The sequence below is a fragment of the Alternaria arborescens genome (assembly GCF_004154835.1).
Source record: "Alternaria arborescens strain FERA 675 chromosome Unknown contig_36, whole genome shotgun sequence".
In the NCBI taxonomy this organism is placed as follows: domain Eukaryota; kingdom Fungi; phylum Ascomycota; class Dothideomycetes; order Pleosporales; family Pleosporaceae; genus Alternaria; species Alternaria arborescens.
In genome coordinates this window covers 108,782-131,821 of record NW_021167891.1, presented here as the reverse complement: position 1 = coordinate 131,821, position 23,040 = coordinate 108,782, and the positions used below count along the sequence as shown (strand labels likewise).

The 23,040-nt window shown below is 52.4% G+C and overlaps 8 protein-coding genes across 9 annotated transcripts; 4 read left to right on the top strand and 4 right to left on the bottom strand.

Moving 5' to 3' along the window:
• Positions 1-910: 910 nt before the first annotated feature.
• Positions 911-2,674, top strand: AA0111_g10520 (hypothetical protein; the record flags this gene model as incomplete). The annotated part of the gene is made up of 3 exons (XM_028644280.1): positions 911-1,619; positions 1,675-2,157; positions 2,217-2,674. 3 exons carry the CDS (start codon positions 911-913, stop codon positions 2,672-2,674), a joined length of 1,650 nt encoding a protein of 549 aa, XP_028501917.1.
• A 1,976-nt stretch (positions 2,675-4,650) lies between these two features.
• On the bottom strand, positions 4,651-7,048 carry AA0111_g10519 (hypothetical protein; the record flags this gene model as incomplete). Of its 2 annotated transcripts, none has more annotated exons than XM_028644278.1 (7): positions 4,651-4,803; positions 4,861-5,088; positions 5,152-6,006; positions 6,070-6,155; positions 6,213-6,370; positions 6,427-6,581; positions 6,629-7,048. In XM_028644278.1, 7 exons carry the CDS (start codon positions 7,046-7,048, stop codon positions 4,651-4,653), a joined length of 2,055 nt encoding a protein of 684 aa, XP_028501864.1. The 2 variants fall into 2 exon arrangements, with proteins under 2 accessions (XP_028501864.1, XP_028501863.1); XM_028644277.1 differs by having other exon boundaries at positions 4,861-5,085.
• Positions 7,049-8,206: 1,158 nt separating this feature from the next.
• On the bottom strand, positions 8,207-8,995 carry AA0111_g10518 (hypothetical protein; the record flags this gene model as incomplete). Its single annotated transcript, XM_028644276.1, has 5 exons — positions 8,207-8,326; positions 8,383-8,574; positions 8,629-8,848; positions 8,898-8,906; positions 8,958-8,995. 5 exons carry the CDS (start codon positions 8,993-8,995, stop codon positions 8,207-8,209), a joined length of 579 nt encoding a protein of 192 aa, XP_028501862.1.
• Positions 8,996-9,249: 254 nt separating this feature from the next.
• On the top strand, positions 9,250-10,704 carry AA0111_g10517 (U5 small nuclear ribonucleoprotein; the record flags this gene model as incomplete). The annotated part of the gene is made up of 4 exons (XM_028644275.1): positions 9,250-9,390; positions 9,461-9,847; positions 9,894-10,389; positions 10,652-10,704. 4 exons carry the CDS (start codon positions 9,250-9,252, stop codon positions 10,702-10,704), a joined length of 1,077 nt encoding a protein of 358 aa, XP_028501881.1.
• Positions 10,705-12,001: 1,297 nt separating this feature from the next.
• On the top strand, positions 12,002-13,483 carry AA0111_g10516 (hypothetical protein; the record flags this gene model as incomplete). The annotated part of the gene is made up of 2 exons (XM_028644274.1): positions 12,002-12,695; positions 12,756-13,483. The coding sequence occupies 2 exons, from the start codon at positions 12,002-12,004 to the stop codon at positions 13,481-13,483; spliced, it is 1,422 nt and encodes a 473-aa protein (XP_028501861.1).
• An 895-nt stretch (positions 13,484-14,378) lies between these two features.
• Positions 14,379-16,136, bottom strand: AA0111_g10515 (hypothetical protein; the record flags this gene model as incomplete). Its single annotated transcript, XM_028644273.1, has 1 exon — positions 14,379-16,136. The coding sequence occupies one exon, from the start codon at positions 16,134-16,136 to the stop codon at positions 14,379-14,381; it is 1,758 nt and encodes a 585-aa protein (XP_028501871.1).
• Positions 16,137-17,128: 992 nt separating this feature from the next.
• On the bottom strand, positions 17,129-18,707 carry AA0111_g10514 (hypothetical protein; the record flags this gene model as incomplete). Its single annotated transcript, XM_028644272.1, has 2 exons — positions 17,129-18,207; positions 18,266-18,707. The coding sequence occupies 2 exons, from the start codon at positions 18,705-18,707 to the stop codon at positions 17,129-17,131; spliced, it is 1,521 nt and encodes a 506-aa protein (XP_028501870.1).
• Positions 18,708-19,582: 875 nt separating this feature from the next.
• AA0111_g10513 (Beta-glucosidase) lies at positions 19,583-21,513 on the top strand (the record flags this gene model as incomplete). The annotated part of the gene is made up of 4 exons (XM_028644271.1): positions 19,583-19,635; positions 19,748-20,412; positions 20,547-21,132; positions 21,375-21,513. The coding sequence occupies 4 exons, from the start codon at positions 19,583-19,585 to the stop codon at positions 21,511-21,513; spliced, it is 1,443 nt and encodes a 480-aa protein (XP_028501869.1).
• Between the last annotated feature and the right edge of the window lie 1,527 nt (positions 21,514-23,040).

Here is a 23,040-nt window from a genome sequence, read left to right as displayed (position 1 = left end):
GCGGTGTCGAATAGAACTTCACTCCCTTTGCTCAACAACTATCGCGACTCTATGAATGCCTTATTGCCTAGGCTTCCAGGTTTTTGTCATTATTAGCCCATTTCAAACGCCTCTCGTGTCCACGCAGCTAGGCGTTTTACTTTTGCTGGCGAAACAGGTACTGGGGTTGTGATTCTGCATTGCGGCAGGGATCCCGCTAGCACCCATACAAGATAACCGATAGCCTACCACGAACATCCCGGTTGCGATCACAACTACAAGCGACTACCTTGTGAACTCTCGAGTAACTTGCAAGAACTTTCAAGATCATGCAGCCTCTTCATTTGCCGGCCATCGCCATCCCTACGGACAACGGCTGGTTTCAACCTCCTGACAAACTCCTGTTTGCCCCCACTAGGCAATGCATGCTTCTTTTACAAGATACCCCATGCTACGACTAAGTGCATCCCGCCCATTTTTGTATCAAGGGACAGCGAAGATACGTCATTGTAAGCGTCGTTCAGGCCTCGATGAGCGAAACCCTGGATATGGAACCCACCCGTTGCTCCCATCAACGAATGAAGCAAATGCACGGGCTGATATCACGCCGAGAAGACTACGGACAGACAACACTGGACCAAATTAGGTATGACGAGAGGCGGGGGATGGGTCTATTCAGGGTCTTCGCTACAGCCTTGGCCAGCGAGCATATATGGTCTCGTTGACCGCTCAGCACAACGACGCATAACTTTGAGCGTTGATCTACACTATACTAAACTACTACCAAACACCACCACTACCCAGCTAGCCATACAAGCGTGGCCACTATTTCAAGCGCTCTATTACAACTCTTTCACCTCTCCAACGCTCTCACCTTCTTGTCAAACCTTCATCGGTCAGTCTAGCAGTTACCATCACTCAATTCGCCTACATGGCGCAACAAAACAACCAGCAGCCTCAGTACTATGGCCAGACACTGCAAGATGGTACGATAATGGAATCCCCTGTTATGCCACCAACGCGAGCATCCAGTGACTCAAGGCAAGAGTTGTTACGACTACCAGCACAACCCCACCCAGCACATATCGACTACCATATGGAGTCTGATCAGAGTCTGCCCCAGCAACAGCAGCAGCAGCAACAGAGCGACCTTCCCCTGAGGTCAATGCCGTCCAATGCTCGGAGAATAGGAGGTCAAAGTGACCCTAATGACCAGTGGACACCTAATCGACCTCGACGACCATCTCAGAATGTTCCCTACACCCCTACCACTCATCGTGGTCCATACATAGAAGACGACTATGAAGAGGAGGATTACAACCCTCAAATGTACCGTCGTCGGTCGAACCGTCGCACTCAGGGCCCTCCTATGGCCTACCGCAACTACGTCGAGCAAAACTCCAGATATGGACCGATACCAAGGAATAGTGTCGACGCAAACATGCAGCCCCAATACTCGGATACACCGGGTAAGCCAAACTATGAAATGTACTACCCCGAGCCCACGGATTACCCTCCACGCCGCCCTCCTATGCCGGGTACCGGAAGTGGAGGAAGCAAGGGACCGCCAGAGTACCCATCAGCGAAGGCTGTGATGAGGCTGCCCTGGGCCGTCTGGATGGGAAGTAATGCAAAGAACCGTAAGTAATCTCCACCTTACTCATTCCTCTACGTCGCTAACACATTCTATCAAAGACTTTGTTGCTTTCGTAGGAGAATTTGTAGGAACAACCATGTTCCTCTTCTTCGCCTTCTCCGGCACCCAAGTCGCCAACATCGACTCCTCAGCAAACCCAGATCAAAACACGACAACCAACGAAGCCGCCGGTTTCTCCCCCATTGTCCTCCTCTATATTGCCCTCGTCTTCGCCTTCTCCCTCATGGTAAATGTCTGGGTGTTCTTCCGTATCAGCGGTGGTTTATTCAACCCGGCTGTTACGTTCGCCATGCTACTCTGCCGCGCTCTATCACCCGTCCGCGCCTTCTTGCTACTTGCAGCGCAGATTACGGGAAGTATCTTTGCCAGTTACATCGTCAGTGTCTTGTTCCCTACGGATTTTAATGTTCGGACTACACTTGGTGAGGGGACCAGTCTGGCGCAGGGCGTATTGATTGAGGCATTGCTTACAGCAGAGCTCGTCTTTACCATCTTCATGTTGGCAAAGGAGAAACATAAAGGTATGTCTTTCCTTCATACCTTCTGCTCGTCCAACCCAAATAACTAACTCCCCCACCAGCCACCTTTATAGCCCCTGTCGGCATCGGCCTCGCCCTCTTCATCGCGGAGCTAGTCGGCGTCTACTACACTGGCGGCTCTCTCAATCCTGCCCGCTCCTTCGGCCCCTGCGTCGTAACTGGCGTCTTCGACACGGAACACTGGATCTATTGGGTGGGCCCCGCAGTCGGCGCCATCATTGCCGTTGTCTTCTACCAATTCATCAAGATCCTCGAGTACGAGGTCGCGAACCCCGGTCAGGATGACGACGACAAGGACCAGGAGGTCAAAGAGGAGATTGAAAAGGTTAGGGAGGGATCTCAAGAACCAGACCTGGAAGCGCAGAGGGGGCCTGTTGGTGGGTTGATTAGCAATGATGGGACTAGGACGATCCCGACGGTAGCCAGTATTCATCAGATTAGGAAGAAGAAGGCACTTGAGGGTCAGGGGTTTGGGGGGAGGGGTGAGAATACTTACTAGACGGCCGGGTAAGTATTCAAACTGGCTTCACAGGCTGTCGACTGTGAGTGAGCGGAGTTGAAGGACGAGCTTGGTGTGCTGAGGAATTTGATGAAGTATAATGGGGCATGATGGATTGGACGATGGGTTATGCATTACGGGTCACGGGTTATGGGTTATGGCTCATATTAATGAGTTGGTATGGTTGATGGTTGAACGACTCTCCTTGGGTTATATGGGTCACGAAGGATTGGTCCTGGTCACAAATAGAATGTATACATAGATTGCTCAAAGTACCGTATATAGATTACGTTGGTATTCCGACAATGCTCACAGGCTGGGAGGGAGCAATGAATGAAACTTGACACTTACTTTCAGCCTGCTCACAAAAAGACTGCTCCTCACCGCATCCCAATGCGTTCTCAAAGCGGAACCGAAAGGGGTTCTCGGAATACATGCCTTTGTACCAAATACTCGGTTTGGAGCAAGGGTGACCGAGGTTCGTGGTTTCGACCGGCATGAGTCCATCACATCACGTGTGCGATCGACACTGCAGGTGCAAGTTCTAGAGAGCATGTGACATGTACTGAAACTAGACCCAGACGTTCTCCACATCAGACACGTAGTGTACCTGACGAAACAGGGTGGGATGTCCGGGGGAAGGATATTCTCCGCTACGGCCGAACTGTGATATTAGCGAGTACCTGTCTCGCGCTATCCACATGTTGAATACGAAGGCCAATCACCATACATCTCAAGTAGGAAACCATCTGCACTGAATACTTCAATCTCTCTTGTGCTATTTTGCCCCTCGGCCGATTATTTCATTACTTGGACCTATCCGCATTCAACGTCAAAGTGGGATGTTAGTCTAAATCCACAAGGCCATCTGAGAAGGAACATGACAATCCTCACTCACATAGCTTCATACCAAGAATCATATTAATCTCACACATCATTCCATCACTCGATACAAGCATGCGTGTGAGACTAAGATATCTCAAAGAGAAGAAAAAAAGAGAAAGAAAAGAACTTATATCTGGCATTAAGTCATCTCGAATGATATATATAAAAGCTGACCACTGATTCTCGCCTCGCTCTCCCTCTCTCCCACACATCTTCGTCTCCCTCTCCCTCCCTCCAGTCGCCACCGAAACAAGATAAAAGAAAAATTTAATGGTATAGCAACGGGGTTTTTCTAAACGAACCCTCTCACCCCCTTCTCCTCCACTCGTCCCTTCCCCTAGCACACTTTCCACGGCTACATCAGCCTTCCTTCCTTCCTTCCTCTTCTCGTTCTCTTTCCAAATTTCCACGTCCAAAACATCCATGATCATGAACATGAACATGAACATGAACATCGAGAAACAATAGTAACGACAAACTATAAGCAAAACACATCCACACTCACAACAAAACAAGGTAAAGGACGTCTACCACTACACATAGTGTGGACAGCCGTAGATAGCGAATGGATGCAAGAGAAGAAGAAGAGAAAGAAAAAAAAGATGCGTTGTTGTAGTGCAAACATAACAAAGGCAGCAGCAGCAAGAAAGCAAATTCGAACAAGACAAGGAAATAGAGTATTGTGGTAGTAGGTAGCGATATGTGAGGAGAAAAGCTAAATGGCCAGAAGAGGCCGGACAAACATAGATAGCATAAGCAAGGTAAGTTCCGTACGTAAGCGGCAGAACATAGCAAGCAAGACGCCAACAGATAATAACGCCCATATGACGAACAGAGAAGGGTTTAGAACGAACCGCCCGAAGACTAAATCCCCTTAAGCCCTTAAGCCCTAAGCCCCGTATGCTCCAATAAGAGAGAATGAGATGAGAAAGCGATCGATGTAGGGTGGTGGTCTTTGGTAAGAGACAACACGGGTATATGAAAACAGGATTTTGTTTTTGTTCCACCACAACAAAAGGCCAACCACCAACAGGGCGCCGACCGATCGACTAAGCGAAAGGGCAGTCGAACACTTGGATTTTCCAAGTGCGCTATACTTCGGCCGCGTTCGGGAAATCAAAGTCGCTGACCAGATTGCCAAAAGCGTCATTGTCATTTCCCGTATGCAAAAACGAGTCAAAGTCAAAGTTTTCGAGCGCACCAGCGTCGTCGCCAAAGTTGAAGGCGAGATCGATACCGTTGGGCTATATGTTTCATTAGCAAAAAAGCACCCATTTACTCATTGCGGACCTGTCACTTACGTCACCGTCAATGTTGCCAAATGGGGGACCACCGTTGTCCATGGGTTGATCGGAAGGAGGCTGAGGTTGCACGGGTTGCTGGGGCCCGCCGTTTTGTCCTTGGTTGAAGGATTGCTTGTGTACGGGCGTGATGGGCGCGACGGGAGTCGATGAGGTCGGTGTCGGTGGTTCTTCGCCGTTCGATGTAGCTGGAGTAGCACCTGCGTTACCCTTTTTATTTGCGGGCTTCTAAAATCAATATCAACGTTGCTCGAGGGGGTAGAGTGCGCGGGGGGAAGCGCGAGACTTTACCTTATTGTCTTTGGTTACCTTCTTCTTGGGATTGGCCTTGTTTCCTTGGTTCGGCGTCGGTGGTGCCTGATTAGACACTGATGGGGATGGTTCGGGTCGTGGCTGTTCGTTTGTGGGCGCTGGAGGAGGCGGCATTTGTTGCCGCTGCTGAGGGTTTTGGCCCATGGGTCCGCCCATCTGCTGGCCGCCAGGGCCCATCATGCCTGGTTGGGGCCCGCCACGCCAACCATTCTGGGCCATCTGGCCATTGCGCATGGCTTGCATTTGCTCCTGCGTAGTGGGTTGTCCGTTGAACTGGGGACCGCCATTCGGGTGTGAGCTTGGAGGCCGCATCATGGGGTTGCCGTTGGGGCCCGGGCCCATGTTCTGGGGGTAGAATTGCGGAGGCATTCCTGGGGGTGCTAGAGTGGGGTCGAAGTTCATGTTGGGTGCGGGTGATCCACGTTGCTGACCCATAATTCCCTCTGGCATAGGTGAGCCGGGTAAATTCTGCTGGCCGAGCTTTGGTGTACCTCGCTTCATTTGGTCGGCAGGGTTAGGCGATGGGCCACCAGCTCTGCTACCTTGCGGCGACATGGCAGCGCCAAAGCCTGGAGCGCCAATGACGCCTTGCTGAGGATGTCCAGATTGGTTGTCTTGCTCTTGCCGAGCCATGAGTAACCGCTTCTTGTTCTGCTGCTCAAGCAACATGAGTTGCATCTGGTAGTCCTGCAGCGCATGGTTGCCCTGCTGGGGTGCGCCTGGAGGATTGGTGGGCATGCTGCCGGGCCGCGGGCCGTTGCCAGCGAAGGTGAGGTCTTGACCGTCGAGGCCGGACTGGGCCATTGGAGAGCCTTGGACGCCAGAGTTGATACCCTGGGGGGAGGAAGTGTTACTCATTGCAACTCTGTGTTGATGGGCCAGACTTTGGGCATATACCTCGATGTTCTTCTGCTGCGCACCTGGGCCTTGCGGCATGAATTCATTGAACTGATTGTTGGGCATGTTACCAGCATTCATACCACCTGTGGGCCGGTCTTGATTAGCTTGTGCCCTCGTCGTGGGTGTGACAGATGACGTACCTTCGACGCGGGGGCGCTTGTTTGGAGAAGGGGCATTTTCGTTGGACCCGGGCGAGTTGGGGCGGTTGCCGTTCATGTCCATGTTGGAGCCGTCTCGTTGCATCTGAATCATGTTGGGGTTCTTCATGGACTGCATGCCCGCCCTGGGGTTGCCGGGTCTGCTGCGGTTAGCTAAGGGGGTAACAGACGGCGCGCTGCTTCAGATACTACATACGGGCGGTTGTTCATGTGTGCTGTCCGCTGGAGTTCGGTGGGCTTGCCGTTGGTCATGGCACCGTTCCGGGCCATCATGTACTGCGCGTTGGCCATGGGGTTGTTGGCCATCATCAAGCGCTGGTTTCGCTGCTCGTTCTGCATTTGGCCAAGATTCTGTCTATTCGTCAGTCTTGTTCACGCGGGGAACTGTTTGTACGTACCCGGTTGTGGCCGAGATATTGGACGGCATTCTTGGGGCCGCCGTTGGGACCTCTGGCGGCGGCGAAAATGTCCCAGAACTGGACCCACCAGTCGAGCAGGAAGGAGTTGTCGGCGACCTGGCCTGCAGGCAGTGCGGGCAGGGGCATGTCGTCGGGCATGTCGATGTCGCTGGCTACATTGGACTTGTTGGGGCTCGGCTTCTCGGTGGACATCTTCAGGTCGCCATCGAGCATGGCGCGCGCGAGGGCGTGGTGCCTGTTCCGCAGGAAGTAGTCGTAGATGTACGTGTTGAGCTTTTCAACCGGGTCGTTGTTGCCCATGCGTTTGGGTTGCGCCATGTTGCCCATGACGGGGGTGCCGTTGACGGAGCCATTCGCATTCATCTGCGCCTGCATCTGGGCCATTTGCTGGTTCTGCATCGCGGCGTCGTGTGCTGCTGGGTTGGGCAGGCGCGATGGGTGGGTGGGGAGTTAGCGATAGGTGCGCGGTGGTAGCAATAGACGCGCTGTGTCGTGCACCTCAGTGCTGGATGGGCCGACTACAACAGCATGGGACGTCGTCGCCACGGGCTGGGAAGCGGAGCGGAGCGTCGTGCCAAGGACGCGATGTGCTGGACGACGAGGGCCGGTGATGTCGCGCGAGATGGGCAGCCGGGTGGGATGAAGGTTGCCGAGAAAGGGTAGCGACGCTGGTGTCGCGATGAAAAGGCGGCGGCTGATGCACGGTATGGGTCGGGGGTTAGCGTGAAGGAAGGACTTCACAAGAGGGACCTCAGCGGCGCGCTGCACGGAGGCTGCCAAGAGATCTCGTCACGACAACGACAACAACAACAACGATGGAGATGTGCCGGCGCAAGAGGGCGCGTCTGGGTCAGCCGCACAGATGGATTGTCGCAAGGTTGTGCGAAGTTGAAAGTGATTCAAATCGAGGGGAAGCGTGCGGCCGCTCGTGAGCTGCGCCAAGTCGCCCACGTGATTTCGGTATTATTAGACTCGTATGCTCCAGCCTCCTATCGCGCTCCATCACGCCCTCATCGCAACTGTGGTTGGATTTTGTTTTTCATTCCGCATCAAGCAAGTCAAGACGTCAGACATGGTAGATGGGTTGTATCGTGATCGCATGACAGCACTCCAGCACCTGTGCCTGCGTATTTAGGAGGTTGGTGGGGCACATGTAACGCGAACTCGACGCACATGTCCACGACGCAGAGCGGTAGCAATCCTATACCTGTACCCGTAGACGTACTCACATGAATTGGTTGTTGGGTGTGATTTTCCGTCGACATTACGTTGAAATTAAGGGGCGAGGAAAGACTAATGCACCTTGTAGCTTCAGACTCCGTCTACAATCATCAGTGGTAGTGCAATTGCGCCATTGTGCAATTGCCTTCTCATTGGCTTCAATGGCCATCTCAATAGTGCACTCTAGCTAGTCTTGTGCAGTGAGTTCGCCGGGCGTCTGTGCCGATTCTACCAACACAATCACAGAGTGCAATTCCAGGCAGATGATGCATTCCGCGCACCCCTACATGTTCAGCACGAAACAACGGATTTGCATTCTCGTTGCGCAACCTTGTTCTACTCATCGTCCGGTGGCATCTCGTCGTCAATAAAGCGGATCAACGTTATCCGCATCTCAGTTGTGTCATTGCCTCGGAGAACGTCACTGACAAAGTGCGCCTCGACCTGCATGTGTACCTGGCCGATATCAGCATACTATATGTATAAACCATCCAGACACGCTCTTTACATACCATCTCTAGTGCACCCCGCAGTACGCCGACCAGGATGTTGGAGAACCAGAGCTCATCTTGCGCGCGGCCATCGTCGGGCAGTTCCACAAAGTCGGCAAGGGGGTTCTCTTCAAAGATGAGGGAGAACTGCTTGTTGTCGCTCGACCAATTGGTGATTGTCGGTGTAATGTTGAGGAAGATCTTGAAGCCAACCTATAGCCGGTACGTCAGCTTGCGGTAAAAGTAAATGCGGCTCAGCGGGCCTACCTTTGAGATCATCTCAGAGACCTCTCTGAAGTTGGTGCAAGCAGGTGCGCTTGACTTGGCCAGGAAGTCTTCAATCAGCCGTATGCCGATGTTGTAGCCCATGCGCTCGAGTTGCTTGTTGACGTCGGGGTAGTTGTATTCGTAGTCCTTGCATAGTTGGGCGACAATGGTGCCGTATGTGAGGGTGACAAGCTCGGCGCTGACCTTGTCTACTCGTGTCCTTGGATTGTCAGATGCAGTCGCCCAGGCCAGTCGTATGCGAGACTTACTTCCACACTCTGACATCTATTAGCACATGTTGAAGCAACTACTAGACGCCTGGAGCTCACTCCTCGCCCATGCGGGCCGCTTTGGTCGATGAAGCCATGTGGATGTGCTAGAGAGTCAGGGGTATCTGGTGTAGGAGTGTGATGTCACGGGTATTTGGTGTAGGAGTGTGATATCAAGTCGTGTTGTCGGCGTCGGGGAGCATGCGGACTGCGGAGGAGCGTTCCTGGTACGGGCGGGCCTTAGCGCGCATCTGCCTTGCCTGAAAGTTTACCAGCTGCAACTCGCCTGCAACCACAGCGCAACAATCCACACCTCTCGCCAAGATAGCGAACCAAGCACCCCTCCATCGCCATGTCGAGAGAAAAGCGACCCGCCAATGAAGCCTTTGGTACCAGCCAACTGGTCAAGCGCACAAAGTCGGACGCGAACCTTGCGAGCTCGGCGGTAGCCAAAGTGAATGGCTCTGGCGCAAATGGCGCGCTTATACAAGCGGTATGTGACAACCAAGGACTTATGATAGAGTACCAAGCTGAAGATGTCGACGTGCTGACAGGTGCTGTAGGGGTCGCGTACCAGCGCGCTGCAGTCGCCGGTTATGGAATTGACGGGCCATTCTGGCGAAGTCTTCGCAGCGCGATTCGATCCGACGGGACAGTACATAGCGTCCGGTTCCATGGACCGATCCATACTACTCTGGCGTAGCTCTGCATCATGCGAAAACTACGGTATTCTGACAGGACACAAGCAAGCGGTGCTTGATCTGCATTGGTCGCGCGACTCCAAGGTTCTCTTTTCCGCCTCGGCCGATATGCACCTAGCCAGTTGGGACGTCGAGACGGGAGAGAGGATACGAAGACACCCCGGGCACGAAGAGGTCATCAACTGCATGGATGTGAGCAAGCGTGGTGAGGAGATGCTCGTGAGCGGCTCAGACGACGGCTACATCGGCGTGAGTGCATCAACATATACTCGTCGAGCATTTCTGACTCTTCCAGATCTGGGACACGAGAACGAAAGACGCCGTGACATTCATCCCCACCGACTTCCCCATAACCGCCATATGCTTGGCAGAAGCTGGCAACGAGCTCTTCACCGGAGGCATCGACAACGACATCAAGGTCTGGGATCTACGGAAACAGGCCGTCACCTACACGCTGCTGGGTCACACGGATACCGTCACCTCGCTCCAATTGTCTCCTGACAATCAAACTCTCCTATCCAACGCACACGACTCGACCGTCAGGACATGGGATGTGAGACCATTTGCGCCTGCAGACAGGCGCATTCAGACATACGACGGAGCCCCAACCGGCCAAGAGCGCAACCTCCTGAAGGCGAGCTGGGACTCCAAGGGAGAGAAGATTGCTGCTGGGAGCGGAGACCAGAGCGTAGCCGTCTGGGAGACGCGGACAGGAAAGCTGTTGAACAAGCTTCCTGGCCATCGAGGTGCTGTCAACGATGTGCGGTTCCACCCGCTCGGTGAACCAATCTGTAAGTGCACCAGACTTTCTTTCGCATTCGCTTTCGCCCAAGTATCTGTTCTAGACCCCACGCTACGCTTCATCATCCCAGCCCTATGGCGATCAAAGCGGGGAGGCTCTGCGGAGAGGCTTTTCCAAGCTTTCTCACATCCTCTTCGCTCAGCGCTTGAGGCGGCGAGGAGGACATTTCACTGCATAAACTCCTCTTGAACAGGCGTTTCGACACCCCTCATCCCTCAATACGAAGCACGAAGCTGACTTGGCAATCCTAGTGCTCTCCGCATCCTCGGATCGCAAGCTCATGGTAGGTGAGCTAGGCAAGTGAATGTGGAGGTGAAGCAACTTGGCTACGCGAATTTGCTTCGAGATTAAAATCCCCGGGATGAAAGCTGTGGAGAAAGGCCCGAGTTGGACTTCCGGCCCCACGGTACGTCACAAGGGCGTTGTTTATGTATAGGACTGGATACGCCGGTGCGACGTTTGACAGGGTTGGGAGGTCGCATGTAACAACAGTCTTCAACAACCGCAAGGAAGCGAGAGGAACAACAGAAAGACGTGTCGACGAGACGGAATTTTTGAACAGTGTCATGGCATCACTGTCAATTAGCAGAGTTAGACACAAATCAGCAAAGATGGAGATTTGAATGTTATGCATCTTTATGCTGCTATATGATGTCGCGTTGCACATAAATAGTAACCGCTTAGTTGGTGAGCTATACGTTCCTGATTGGGGTAGACGTTTCAAGTTGTTTTTATCTCAGCCAACCAGCGCGCATCCAGCCTGGCCATTTTGCTACCCGCACCCTTCTTCCGGTCAACAACTACAGGCCACAATTAGCCAGACATCCAGATCTGATGCACGCGAACGCGGTCCGTGACACAGCCTAGGATCGCTGGACATCGTGTTTCACCCTCACAGCGATCAAAGTCTGATACGCCACTCGTCGCGGAAACGCATGGCGTTCAATGCTTTCTCGCGTTATGATGACCAGCCTGGTTCTTGGATGCCGCGCCCCCCATGTCCACTCCCTGGTGCGACCTTGTGACGGTTCCCTTTTCCCTTTCAACCTCTTGTTGTTGTTTGTCGTTCACCTTCTTTCCTTTAAGTCATTGGTAATAGAGGTAGCGGTTGCTGTGCTCCGGCTTGTTTCGCTTCTTTTCGTTCTTTTGCGCTCGTTTGGCCTAGGTGCGCTCTGGATAGCCGTCCTGGTCCCTTTTTTATTCCAACCAAGTCTTTTTTTCCAATACTGTCGCTCTGAGATTTGGGTTTCTGGTTTCGATTCTTTCTCGAAAACAAGAGGTATAGCCAACAGTTCTTCACTGGACATACTGCAAACACTAGAAGGGTCTTGGGCAAGGGCGAGGATCCATTCATTGTTCGATTACTCCACATTCTCTTTCCTGTCACAGTCCCGCCACAAGGTGTTCCTGCATGAACAGGAGCATAGCCCTCTCATTCGCCATTGGGGTTGTCAAGGGACATCAACGCGAAAGGACGCATTTAGCACCGAGGACGCGCCCACTATAAGGAATACACATACGCCCAAGATAGCACCTGGGGGTCTTGTAAGCGTGTATTTCTGGACTTGAGCAAGCAAATCGCGCTATATACGGATCTCACCATGTTTCGGTCACCACTTTTCGCTTGGTCACCACGACCAGATCAGGATCATGACCTCGAGGCCTCTTTAAGGACGCCTGCAACACAGAATCCGTCGCGGTTCAGCGCATTCCGGAATAACGTGAGGGGAATTGTCAACGGATCGTCGATATACTCGCAGTCGCCGGCCCTCAACAACAATACCAACATCAATACACCTAAAACACCTTTCCTAGGCTTCTGGAACCGCCAGCAACAGCCTAACCTCGATGGCGACACCACACATCGTGAATCTCACGATTCCAGATCTCCTCTCCATGCACATCATACTGCAGGGTCCTACATCGGCGCCATCGCACCACCTCAAGACCACCAGGAACCAACCACTGTCTACTCTGCCCGTCACCCAGCGGACGTCCCGTTGCCTGGAAGCAGTCATCAGCAAGAAGGTTTTGCAGACTCCGAGATTCAGCAACTCGCCGATGAAATAAACGGCCGCCGACACAAACGCCGGAAGCACCACAAGCGGAGAAAGCACCACCACCATCGCCACCGCACTGAACGATCTGGATCAAATGGATCAAACGGATGGGTACGCAGAAGAGAAGAGCGAGGTACACACACCACCGCTGTGTATATCCGCGGATCAGCTGCACGAGGGAAAATGATAGCGTGTGTGATTTCGGGGACGGTTTTGATTACCATCCTCGCAATCTGTAAGTCTGATCCGTTCGTCCAATCCCTCACGTATTCATCACTAACAACGTGATTCACAGACCTAGCAATCGCCCTGACAAACCGCTCCCTCGGCCAAGAAATTCACATCCTCTTCATCATGGTTCTGCTCACCGTCACAATCTTCTTCTGCCACTCCCTCATCCGCCTCTGCATGCTCATGCTGAACCCACCTTCGCCTCACGACAGCCACCGCGGAGTCATGCCCGATATGATGGGAAGTGGGGGCGAGGGCTTCCAACCTATCGTTCCAATTCGCGTGCATCTCAGGCGGGATGAGGAGGCTGCTGACGGTAGTGTGGATAGCGAGGCAGCTCTGGCGAACGACGTAGTGATGGATGATGAGAAGGATATGCCGCCGCCTCCGCCACCGGCGTACGGGCTCTGGCGCAGCAGCGTACGTGTGGACCCCAACTTGCTGCATTGGCAGCGTGCCGATGATGTTGCGCGCGGAAGCGCCATGTCTACTGCTATGCGCTCGCGCTCTGGATCCATGTCTGGTCCTGCCGTCCTTGCGGCTGCGTCTCTACGTGGAAGCGCTGCGTCCACCAACGCACCACCCACATCACAACAGCCAGAAGGTCCCCGCCCACCTTCCTACGTCTCGGAAGACGGCGTAAGCTACATTACTGAAGCGCAGCCGAGGAGTACGGTGAATATCGGTAGTGGGTTGAGTGAGATTCATCCTGCGTGGCGGCCCGGGTATGCGATGAGTGAGATCAGAGGGGGTGAGCTGCCCGCTTCTGCAATGAACGGAAGCCGTGTATAAGCAAAAGTGTATTTTGGTTGTTGACTGTTTTGGTCATTTGGGTATTTGTAGCGTTCTAGCATTGCGTGTCGCTTTCGTATACGAATTCACGGTATACAATCTCACATATTCGTTCGCTAGCCTGGGAACACTACGTCATGCTCTCTCTCTCTCTCTTCCTAGACTCCCAGGGTCTTTCATCCCATGCTTTTGCTATTGTCCTCGTCACTTGAAGCTAAAACGGAGTGATCATCCGGGGTCACTGAAACAACAACGATACCCGTGGCGTCGTTCCCCGTTCGAGATAAAGCAATCTGTTTCGGCACTTCTTACATGGCTTGTTTTCTTCTTTTCGTCATTGTTGGAAGAGACGATGTCATACCATGTCATACCTCGGCTGTTGAGATCTAGGTCTTCGCGGAGTGTTGCAGTGTTCGCTAAGGGTTTATCATTATCCGTTTGTTATCATGTGAAGAGGACAGCAGGAAAGTGGTACCGGTGCGGTAAAAAGATTAAAAGCATTGTCATTCTGCAAGTTACTAAGACTCTTCTGGCCACGTTTTATTGCTCTGCATTGCCATTAACACTCCCCCGTTACGATGGACCAGAAGTGAAATTGTTGCATACACGTGTAGACAAAAATGACGATGTCCGTCCCATGCTTCTTTCCATCATCATTATCGCTCCACCAGCTGCACGTTGAATGACAAGCAAAAGGAGATGTCGTTACAGTTGCCCGCTTCTATCCTTTGTTTTGCGACGTTCCTTCGATTTGGATAAACTGCATGCCACTCCATCGTGCTTAGTCTATTGTCTGAGTGCGTTCCTATATGTTGTGCGAAATTGAATTCTCTGGATGCTTTTCATTGATCAGTATGAAACCGATTGTAAGACTTCTGTAACCCTTCACCGTTCTTCATACCCTCTTCCAGTCCCTGTCGTGATAATGATGGCAACGTATATGGTCCCAGCATTCGCCCAGCATTCCTACATGGCGTCCAAGATCCCAAGTCGGATCGGTCGTCATTGCCATCCTGTACCCCCGGTTACGTATCTCGGTAGGTGTCAGTCGGCCATGCGCATACTCTATACGGCGTTCCGAAGAGTGTGAGGTTGCCGGATAGGATGCAGAGATGAGGACGCCATTTCCACTAAGCCAGATATCAGGAAGCTGCTTGTCGCCGGTCTTATCTATCTCTGAAGGCCATTGCTGTTTGATATCGCTCAAGAGTAGGAAGAGGTTTTGTACTAACTCTACCACCCGAATCGTGACTTCCTCGTGGTGTATAGCGTTTCCCCAAGGACATTTGAGACAGAATAGAAGCTTTGCTTTGGAAAAGAAGTAGCTGTGTATCAATTCAGGTACAGCGTTCTTGATATTGATACGAATTTCCTTCAAGGAGGTTGCAGTTGCAATATTGAAGTCAAGGACGATGCCTATCGATGAATTGTTGAAAAGGCCTCGTAAGGAAGCATGCCAGATCCCTGAGTGTTCGCCGCCGGGACCAATTGGCCTGACGGCGCCGATGAGATCGAAAGTTGTGGTGCTGATGCTCTTCCTAATAAGAATGCTGATGTCTTTTGGTATCCGATCATACGGCAGATGCCTGAACTTGCTGTTTAAATGAAGGATAACTGGGCTGAAACCACGGAATTTGCGCTGGTCAAGATCAAGTATAATCTGGTCCGCTGGAAATGTGACCAGGCTAAAGATCTTGCGCATGAGGGGCAGATCCAGGTCTTTGAGAGGGCTGAGGGGGGTCTCGCTTTTCTCCAGCCATCTCACAGCTCCATCTTCCGGCGTCTCAAATTTCAGCACTAGATTTGGTCCAGTAACGTGGCCGTAGTCTAAAGACGACGCGAGGTTGATATCGGTGACTAGGAGATCCAGGGAAGCGTAACGCCTCGAGTTCAGGACATCTTGAACACCAATTGTGAACAAAATCTTTTGTAAACGCTTGGCGTATTCCTCAAATTCCATCGTATATTCGTCTTCTGAATGGTTGGACCTACCGAAATCGTTCATCTCGCGTTTCGTTGGTTCCCTCTGAGTGAACGCAACCACATCTGCGAGATAGGGATATCTCCATAGCACCCGTACAAGCTTCAAGACAGGGATAAATCCCATGCTTTGGATGCAACTCCTCGGACACAAAGCACCGACGTCTACGCGAACCTTGTTTAGAAGTTCGAGTTGAGAGCCCAGATTCTGCAGCCACTGGGCCCCATAACTCGTTACGAAGTACGATTCATCGTCTTCTTCCACATAATACTCGTCACCGTCGCGACTATCATGATGATAAAGCGGGCGCGAGAACATGAAAGTATTGTTGCCGTATAGGTATCCAGCTGCTTCAGCATATACCTGCCGACATACGAGAAGAGCGGGAGTGACTGTCTGAAAATCGTGGACGAAGATTCCGCCCTGAACGATTTCATCCTCGTACGAGTCATCAAAATAATCGATTAATTGCTGCCGCCGATTGAAACCATAGAAGGGAGTATAGAGGTCTTCGGGTAAGGTAGCGTGATATGCTTTGGCGTTGTGGAGCAAGACAGGCTCATCGCGCGTGAATAAGAGCTCATAAATCCAGTTACGAATCTCGGCCGGAAGGCTAAGGAAGGAAGGCTCTTTTGGGTCTGCTGGACCGGAGACTTGCTTCGGGATCTGCATCGTGGTGGCAGGACTAGAATTGCTGTGGTCAGTGAGTGTCGATGAAGAGTGCGTGATCGCAGCGAGCGACAAGGACTCACTGGTTTGGCGACGACCTGAGTAGCTCACGACGTGATGAGATTCAATTGCGTAGATGAGCGCGAGATTTTGGTCGATAGGGAAGGTTGGAAGCAGAAGGAATAACAGCGGTTGTTGTTGGTGTCGCGCGCCAAGGCCGTGATATCGTTTGTGAGGAAGGTGAGAGAGCAGGTGAAGGTGAAACTTTCATCTCTGCTTTATTCGCATAACTTTAGTTGAACTAGCGCACTCTCTCCTCCCTTCCATACTACGAGTCTTCCAACTTCCAGAGTACCCAGTTCACGCTCTTACAGTCTACTGTTACTCAATGAAATTACTAACTGACCCTGGGGGACGATTTTCTGAACGCTGGGTGTGATTTCCTGCCTTCACGTCTCGTTGACCAAAGTCAAGGTCCGAACAATCACATGATGTGAATTTCCAGTTGACCCTAGAGACGACGTCTCGCACTATCAGGCCAATGACAGTCTCGTAACATTGCCCACAACTCGAACACAGGGTCCAGTTCCAGTCCTCTATTCCGAGCGGCCATAAGCTCACTAAAACAAAACTTTCCGGCAAAGCAATAGCCCCTAAATTCGATCTCACATGCTTTGAGCCCTGCATGCCGGTTCTCAGTGCTGCTAATCCTCACTGTCGACGAAGCTGGGCAAGATGAGTTAAGAAGCTTTCCGTGACCATCAATCCAAATGTCTGGAAGGACACCAGAACCATCAGAGTCGACGATAGGATCGTCGTCGGAGGTGACATCGGAGAGCAAGAATACCTGTCGGAACAGGTCCGAAGCTGATATTACGACGCTCGCCTTTTGTATATAATGGCTCTCCTAGCGATACTGGAGTAAGATAGAAATATCGTAACGATGGATGAATTCTCGAATCAAACCTATAGTGATCATTCAACATTCATTATAGCTAATCGTAAAATCCTAGAATCTTGTTCGCCCGATCCAGAATGACTCTCTCACCAGGGCCCAAGCCCGCAGCATCGCTATCCCACTCTTGCAACCCCATGGCCTGACAGCCCTCATCACCAACCAAAGCATGCATATCCTCAGCCTTGATACGCCCAACATGCTCGCTCTCACCGATACCGCCGCCAAAGTCCGGGCTCGGGGTTCCATCGACGAAGTTCTGGCGCTGCCGGACAAGGTAGTTGGCGTTATCCTCCGTCATCGGGCAAGCTGGAATGTACAAAACGCTCGAGTCGGACTTGCCTGCATGCGTCTTGTCTACACTGTGAATGGTGTCGCAATGCCAGGAGACGTAGTCGCCAGGTCTGACTGTCGGCATATGGATCATCGACTTCTGCAGGTTGAGATGCGGATGCAGGAGGTGGGATAGCTCCTGACCACGACCTGGCGTCGCGCCATGTACCCATGCGTTCTGTGTTGTATCCATTTCCCAGTTATCCGAAGCGAGGAAGTCCGCTGAGTTGGTGAGGGCCTCAGAAGTCGTTTGCGCACCGGGGTCTACGCCTCGTTTGGGAGAGAAGAAGGGTCGGAGGAGGTAGTATGCGGTGGCTTTGGCCAACAACGGGTTGACCAGCAGTGTACCTTCAAAGGGTCCAGTTGTGGAGAGCGACAGCCAGCCTTGGAACATGCGGAATGCGCTGCATGCTCCTACGCCTTGGTGGAGGTCTGAGTTGACAGAAAGACGACAGCTGGCTTCCCAGGGGTCAAAGTCTTCCCAGCGTCCTTTCCAGACCGAGTCGTAGACTTTCCCGAGCCCGTAGCCTTCCTCAGACCAGCGTTCTACACTGCCGCCATCGACGTGTGGTCCCAGTGCAAATTTGGCGTCGCCGGGTAGGCGCATGCGCAAGCGATCTGCGTAGCTTATCGGGTGTTTTGTGGAGAGTGGGATGTGTGGGTTGAGGCTGTGCCAGTATGACATGAGGAAGGCCTGCGTCTTGAGGAGGTTTGGATTACCGCGAGCGAGGAGTTGGGTACGCGACCAATATAATTCAAAGACTTGAGGGTTATCGGCGGGGAAAGCTACAACATGGTCAGTCGCATTCATCACACCGAGATGCACACACACACATATACTCACCCTTTGTCTGAGGATTCTGGCGAATATACTCTTTCAAGTCTTCCTTCCACTGCAGCGCTTCCTGCTCGGGTATTACATTCCTTACAACTGCAACACCTCTCTTGCGCAGCTCGCTGTTAAAGGACTCCGGTGCATTATCGATGTCCTTGAAGTCAATCTCTGGAATGACTTTGCTACCTTGCTCGACAATGAGCGGAATCTCGTCGCGAAGTGTCCGAAGGAGGCGTTCCCAAGATTCCCGTACTTCGCCTTCATGTCCCCGGATCAGACGGCTTTTGAGGTCGGCATATTCGGACGTCAGAGGCCTAAACTCCTGTCCCGAGAGCGACGCGAAAGCGTCGGATATATCGCCTGCGCGCTTCTGAGCCTGTGTCGCAGCGGTGCGCAGTTGCGTTGTGGCGCGTCTCGTCGGAGATCGAATGGTTCGAAGCGCGGAGAGCATCGTCGCGGGCGTTCGTTTGGAGAGTGTTCGACTGTCTTAAGGCTGTATCATAGTCCTATTCATCCCCAACAGCCGCCCATTATATACTGGTGCTTGCGCCGAGGTTGCACCAGACTTCACTGTGGTTCCGACAGAGTCTTGAAGCTGAAGCTCGAGAGAGAAGATACTGTACCTCCGGAAGCTCTTCTCAATGAGGCATAGCGCCTTCTATGAGCTCTTGCAACCCACCTGTGTCGTAACTACCACTACGTGTAGAGCATCGTTTCCGACATCTCCATCTTGGATCATCATCAGCTCCTAGGCTCACGAATAAGAAGACGAGGAACACTCTCTTCGGCGCAACATGTTAGCTGGCAGTGGTCGGAAGGAAAACGGCCGCTTCAACTTGCCCAGTACCCCGCCATCCCACTCCTCCAGGCATCACCTCAGCCCAAGATGACTTCCGCGCCACGCCTAGCAGGTTAATAGGCAGGCTGAATCGGCGGCCCGAGGTCCCACTGACCGCCCTGGACATTGTAGACCCTCGCGGGCAGAATCGACGTAAAAGTATAGCTTCGTCATGTGGGATGAAGCTATAACCCTCAAGTGATCGTGACGATGAGCGGGGTCAATGGGCGAAGGAGCCATTGACGACACAGAGAAATCGACTATAGCCCGCTTGAGCTTGACGGAGTCTTACCAAGTTCCTCATATGTCTTACGGCGCGTCTGTCAAGGTCTTGTCGACGCGTGAGGACGGTTACGGCGGGACGTTCTCCGCAGCCGTTACTGTGTCCACGTATATGAAGTATAGGTGTCCCGTTGCTGCGGGTAGCCTTCTGTTCTTTTTCTGAACTGTCAGCTCAAGCACACATACTGCTTGACTACAAAACCAACATGTCGCAGTCGTACTTGCCGAAAGATTTCCTGTGGGGATTTGCAACAGCAAGGTTCGTCTGACCCAGTACCGTTCTCCACTCTGGAGAGTACCCAAGTACCCCGCCACGATGTATCGTTTTGGGGGCCGCTTTGTTGTCACATACTGAGTTTCCGAACCTGCAGTTACCAAATCGAAGGCGCACCGCATGAAGATGGCCGTGCCGATTCTATTTGGGACACCTTCTGCCGCATCCCGGGCAAGATTGCAGGCGGAGAATCCGGAGATGTTGCGTGCGATTCCTACCACCGCACTGACGAGGACATTGCTCTCTTGAAGGATATCGGCGCAAAATCTTACCGCTTTTCTCTCTCGTGGTCCCGCATCATACCACTCGGCGGACGCAACGACCCTGTAAACGAAAAAGGTCTGCAGTACTACATCAAGTTGGTCGACGACCTCCGTGCCGCAGGCATCGAACCGATGATAACGCTGTTTCATTGGGATCTCCCAGACAACCTGCACAAGCGATATGGGGGCATGCTGAACAAGGACGAGTTCGTGAAGGATTACGAGAACTACGCCAGGGTGTGTTTCAAGGCATTCGGTTCGAAGGTAAAATATTGGATCACCTTCAACGAGCCATGGTGCAGTTCCATTCTCGGATATGGCACCGGCCTTTTTGCCCCCGGCCGTTGTAGTGATCGGAGCAAGAGCGCAGAGGGTGACTCTTCGAGGGAGCCGTGGATCGTCGGCCACTCGCTCCTCATTGCTCATGGTGCGGCAGTCAAGGCTTACCGTGATGACTTCAAGTCCAAGGATGGAGGCCAGATTGGGATTACGCTCAACGGTAAGTGACCAGCACGTGGCTCGCGTATACCGTATGACAGTGGACCGACCCCACGCAATATCGAGCCCGTGCGAGGATAGCTACAATCGGTCTGACGTCTGAGCATGAAAAACGTGTACTGATATGTCGTGTAGGCGACTGGACGGAGCCGTGGGATCCAGAAGATCCGAAGGACCGCGAAGCCTGCGACCGAAAGATCGAGTTCGCAATCTGCTGGTTTGGCGACCCAGTGTACTTTGGCAAATACCCCGACTCGATGCGCAAGCAACTTGGTGATCGCTTGCCTGAATTCACACCGGAAGAAGCGGCTCTCGTCAAGGGGAGCAATGACTTTTATGGCATGAACCACTACTGCGCCAATTACATTAGACACAAGGAGACTGAGCCAGAACCTGAAGATCATGTTGGCAACCTGGACATTCTTTACCAGAACAAGAAGGGCGAATGGATCGGCCCAGAGACACAATCAGTCTGGCTCAGGCCGATGCCTTTGGGCTTCAGAAAACTAATCAAGTGGCTTAGTGATAGGTATGGCGGCCCGACCTTCTATGTGACTGAAAATGGCACCAGTCTCAAGGGAGAGAACGATCTTCCTCTTGAGAAGCTGCTGGACGATGAGTTCCGTTGCGAATACTTCAGGGGATATATTGGAGCCTTGGCCGACGCTCACACATTGGACGGAGTCGATGTCAGGGGCTATTCCGCATGGAGTCTCATGGAGTACGTTCATCCCATATTCTTCCAAGTTTCAACGTTTCCTACACCCTTCCTCCCCACTTGTCATATGGAAATTCCTTTTCCCAACGAGTGGTGGAGACTTTATTGTCCGCATTGTGGTGTTGCGTGTTCGTACTCGGATAGATCATCTATCTCTCCTAGCTTCAAACACTGATTCCTTGGTCTTCCCGCGAAACGCTGTGGTAAAAGGCGTCATGACACACGCTGACATAGTGTACCTGCAGCAACTTTGAGTGGGCCGAGGGCTACACGACACGTTTCGGCGTTACCTACGTCGACTACAAGGGTGGACAGAAGCGATACCCTAAGAAGAGCGCGCGCGAAATCTCGAAAATCTTTGACAAGTACATTAGAACGGAGTAGGTTCCGGTGAACCACGGTGTGGCGTGCGAGGGTGCAGGTCGGGTATGCACGCCATCGAATCAACGTCGATGTGAGCTAGAATTTACAGACAGGGCCCTTCTAGGATTCTTCTAGCGTCGTATATGTGGCATGCAGACGTCGGATGTGGGACAATGTGGCATGTAGACGGATGCGGGACAATGTGGCATACATCGCTCTGATGGGCTGTCCTTGCAAATTAACCATCTGCGGCAAGCTGTGCGACTCTCTCTTTTCTCTAGATGGATCTCGGAGACTCAAAGATGCTATCTTAGATCCGGAGCATTGCGCCATCTTAGGCTCTGGGTAGTAACGACCACTGGGATGATGGTTGCGTATCTCCCGTCTTAGCCTCGCGATATTGATTCCGACGTTTTGAATGAACCCCCAATCTACATACTAAGATCTCTGGTACCGTGGTGCCCGAAAGTAGCGTGCACAAAGTTTGGTTGAGTAGCCACAATGGTGTCATGGTTGGGCATGGATGAAGCATGCAGAGCTGGAGGTATCGCGATGACCGAATAGGCGCGCTTCCCTCCTCGCCTGTTGTCTACACCAATTCGACCACCAACGTCAGAAGTAAGCCACTTTCAGCCTCAGCAATGCACCCCACAATTGCGTCCTTCATGCAGCCTGCAGGTCAAACAGTCCAAGAGCAATGGATAAAGTCACTTGGGGCCCAGCGACGTCACAATCGCATTCGCGTTTGCTAAGAAACGAGTGCGAAAGAAAACTGTAATTGCAAGGACCCACCAATCCCTTCGATAGCGAGGGGTTACGCCATCGCCATCTTCTACTTCTAGCCTCAAAGCTAGAAGCTTCGGAGACTCTTGATGGCGCAACAGGCTCGCTTGGCGCGAATCGTGAAGCGTGATCGGTGAGGGAGGGCGCGAAATTGTAGCGTTAGCGAGGCTAGGAGAGATCAAAATGGTGTGGTTAGAGCAAGTGGGGCATCCCTGTTGGGGTAGACCCGTAAACTCTAATTTTCACCAAGCATGTTTCAGGATAGGGGTTGTGTTGTCACCAAAAGTTCGTGGCCGCTAGCGGACTGCATGGTCTCGTGGGGTTTGGGTTGATAGAGTTCGAGTTTAGCAGCGGTCAATCAGGATGTAGGTCGGTGGGTGAATGTCGGCTGATTGTCATAAACAGACGGAAGGAGATATCCTAAGTTTGGTAGCGAAGTATGGAGTCATGACGAACCGTCCGTCTGTGACAGTTTGGCGGCTGGCCTTACTTTGGAACCGGCACCTGAGTGATGGATAATGCTGATGTTTCGGACACCATTTGATCCGGCCGACGCAGGTCGGCTTGCGCAATCGTGAACGGGCCCGCGTCGAGGACAAGGTGTCCTGGATTTAGGCCTGGGTGAAGGGCCCTTGGGAATGGTTGAACTAAGCTTGCTTGCAGCCACAAGGCACCTTACGAGTAAGACAGGTCTAGCGAACGAACCAGTGCCTCGCTTTGGATCCCACGAAATCCAGTGTTTGGTTCCTGGTGGTGACACGGCAG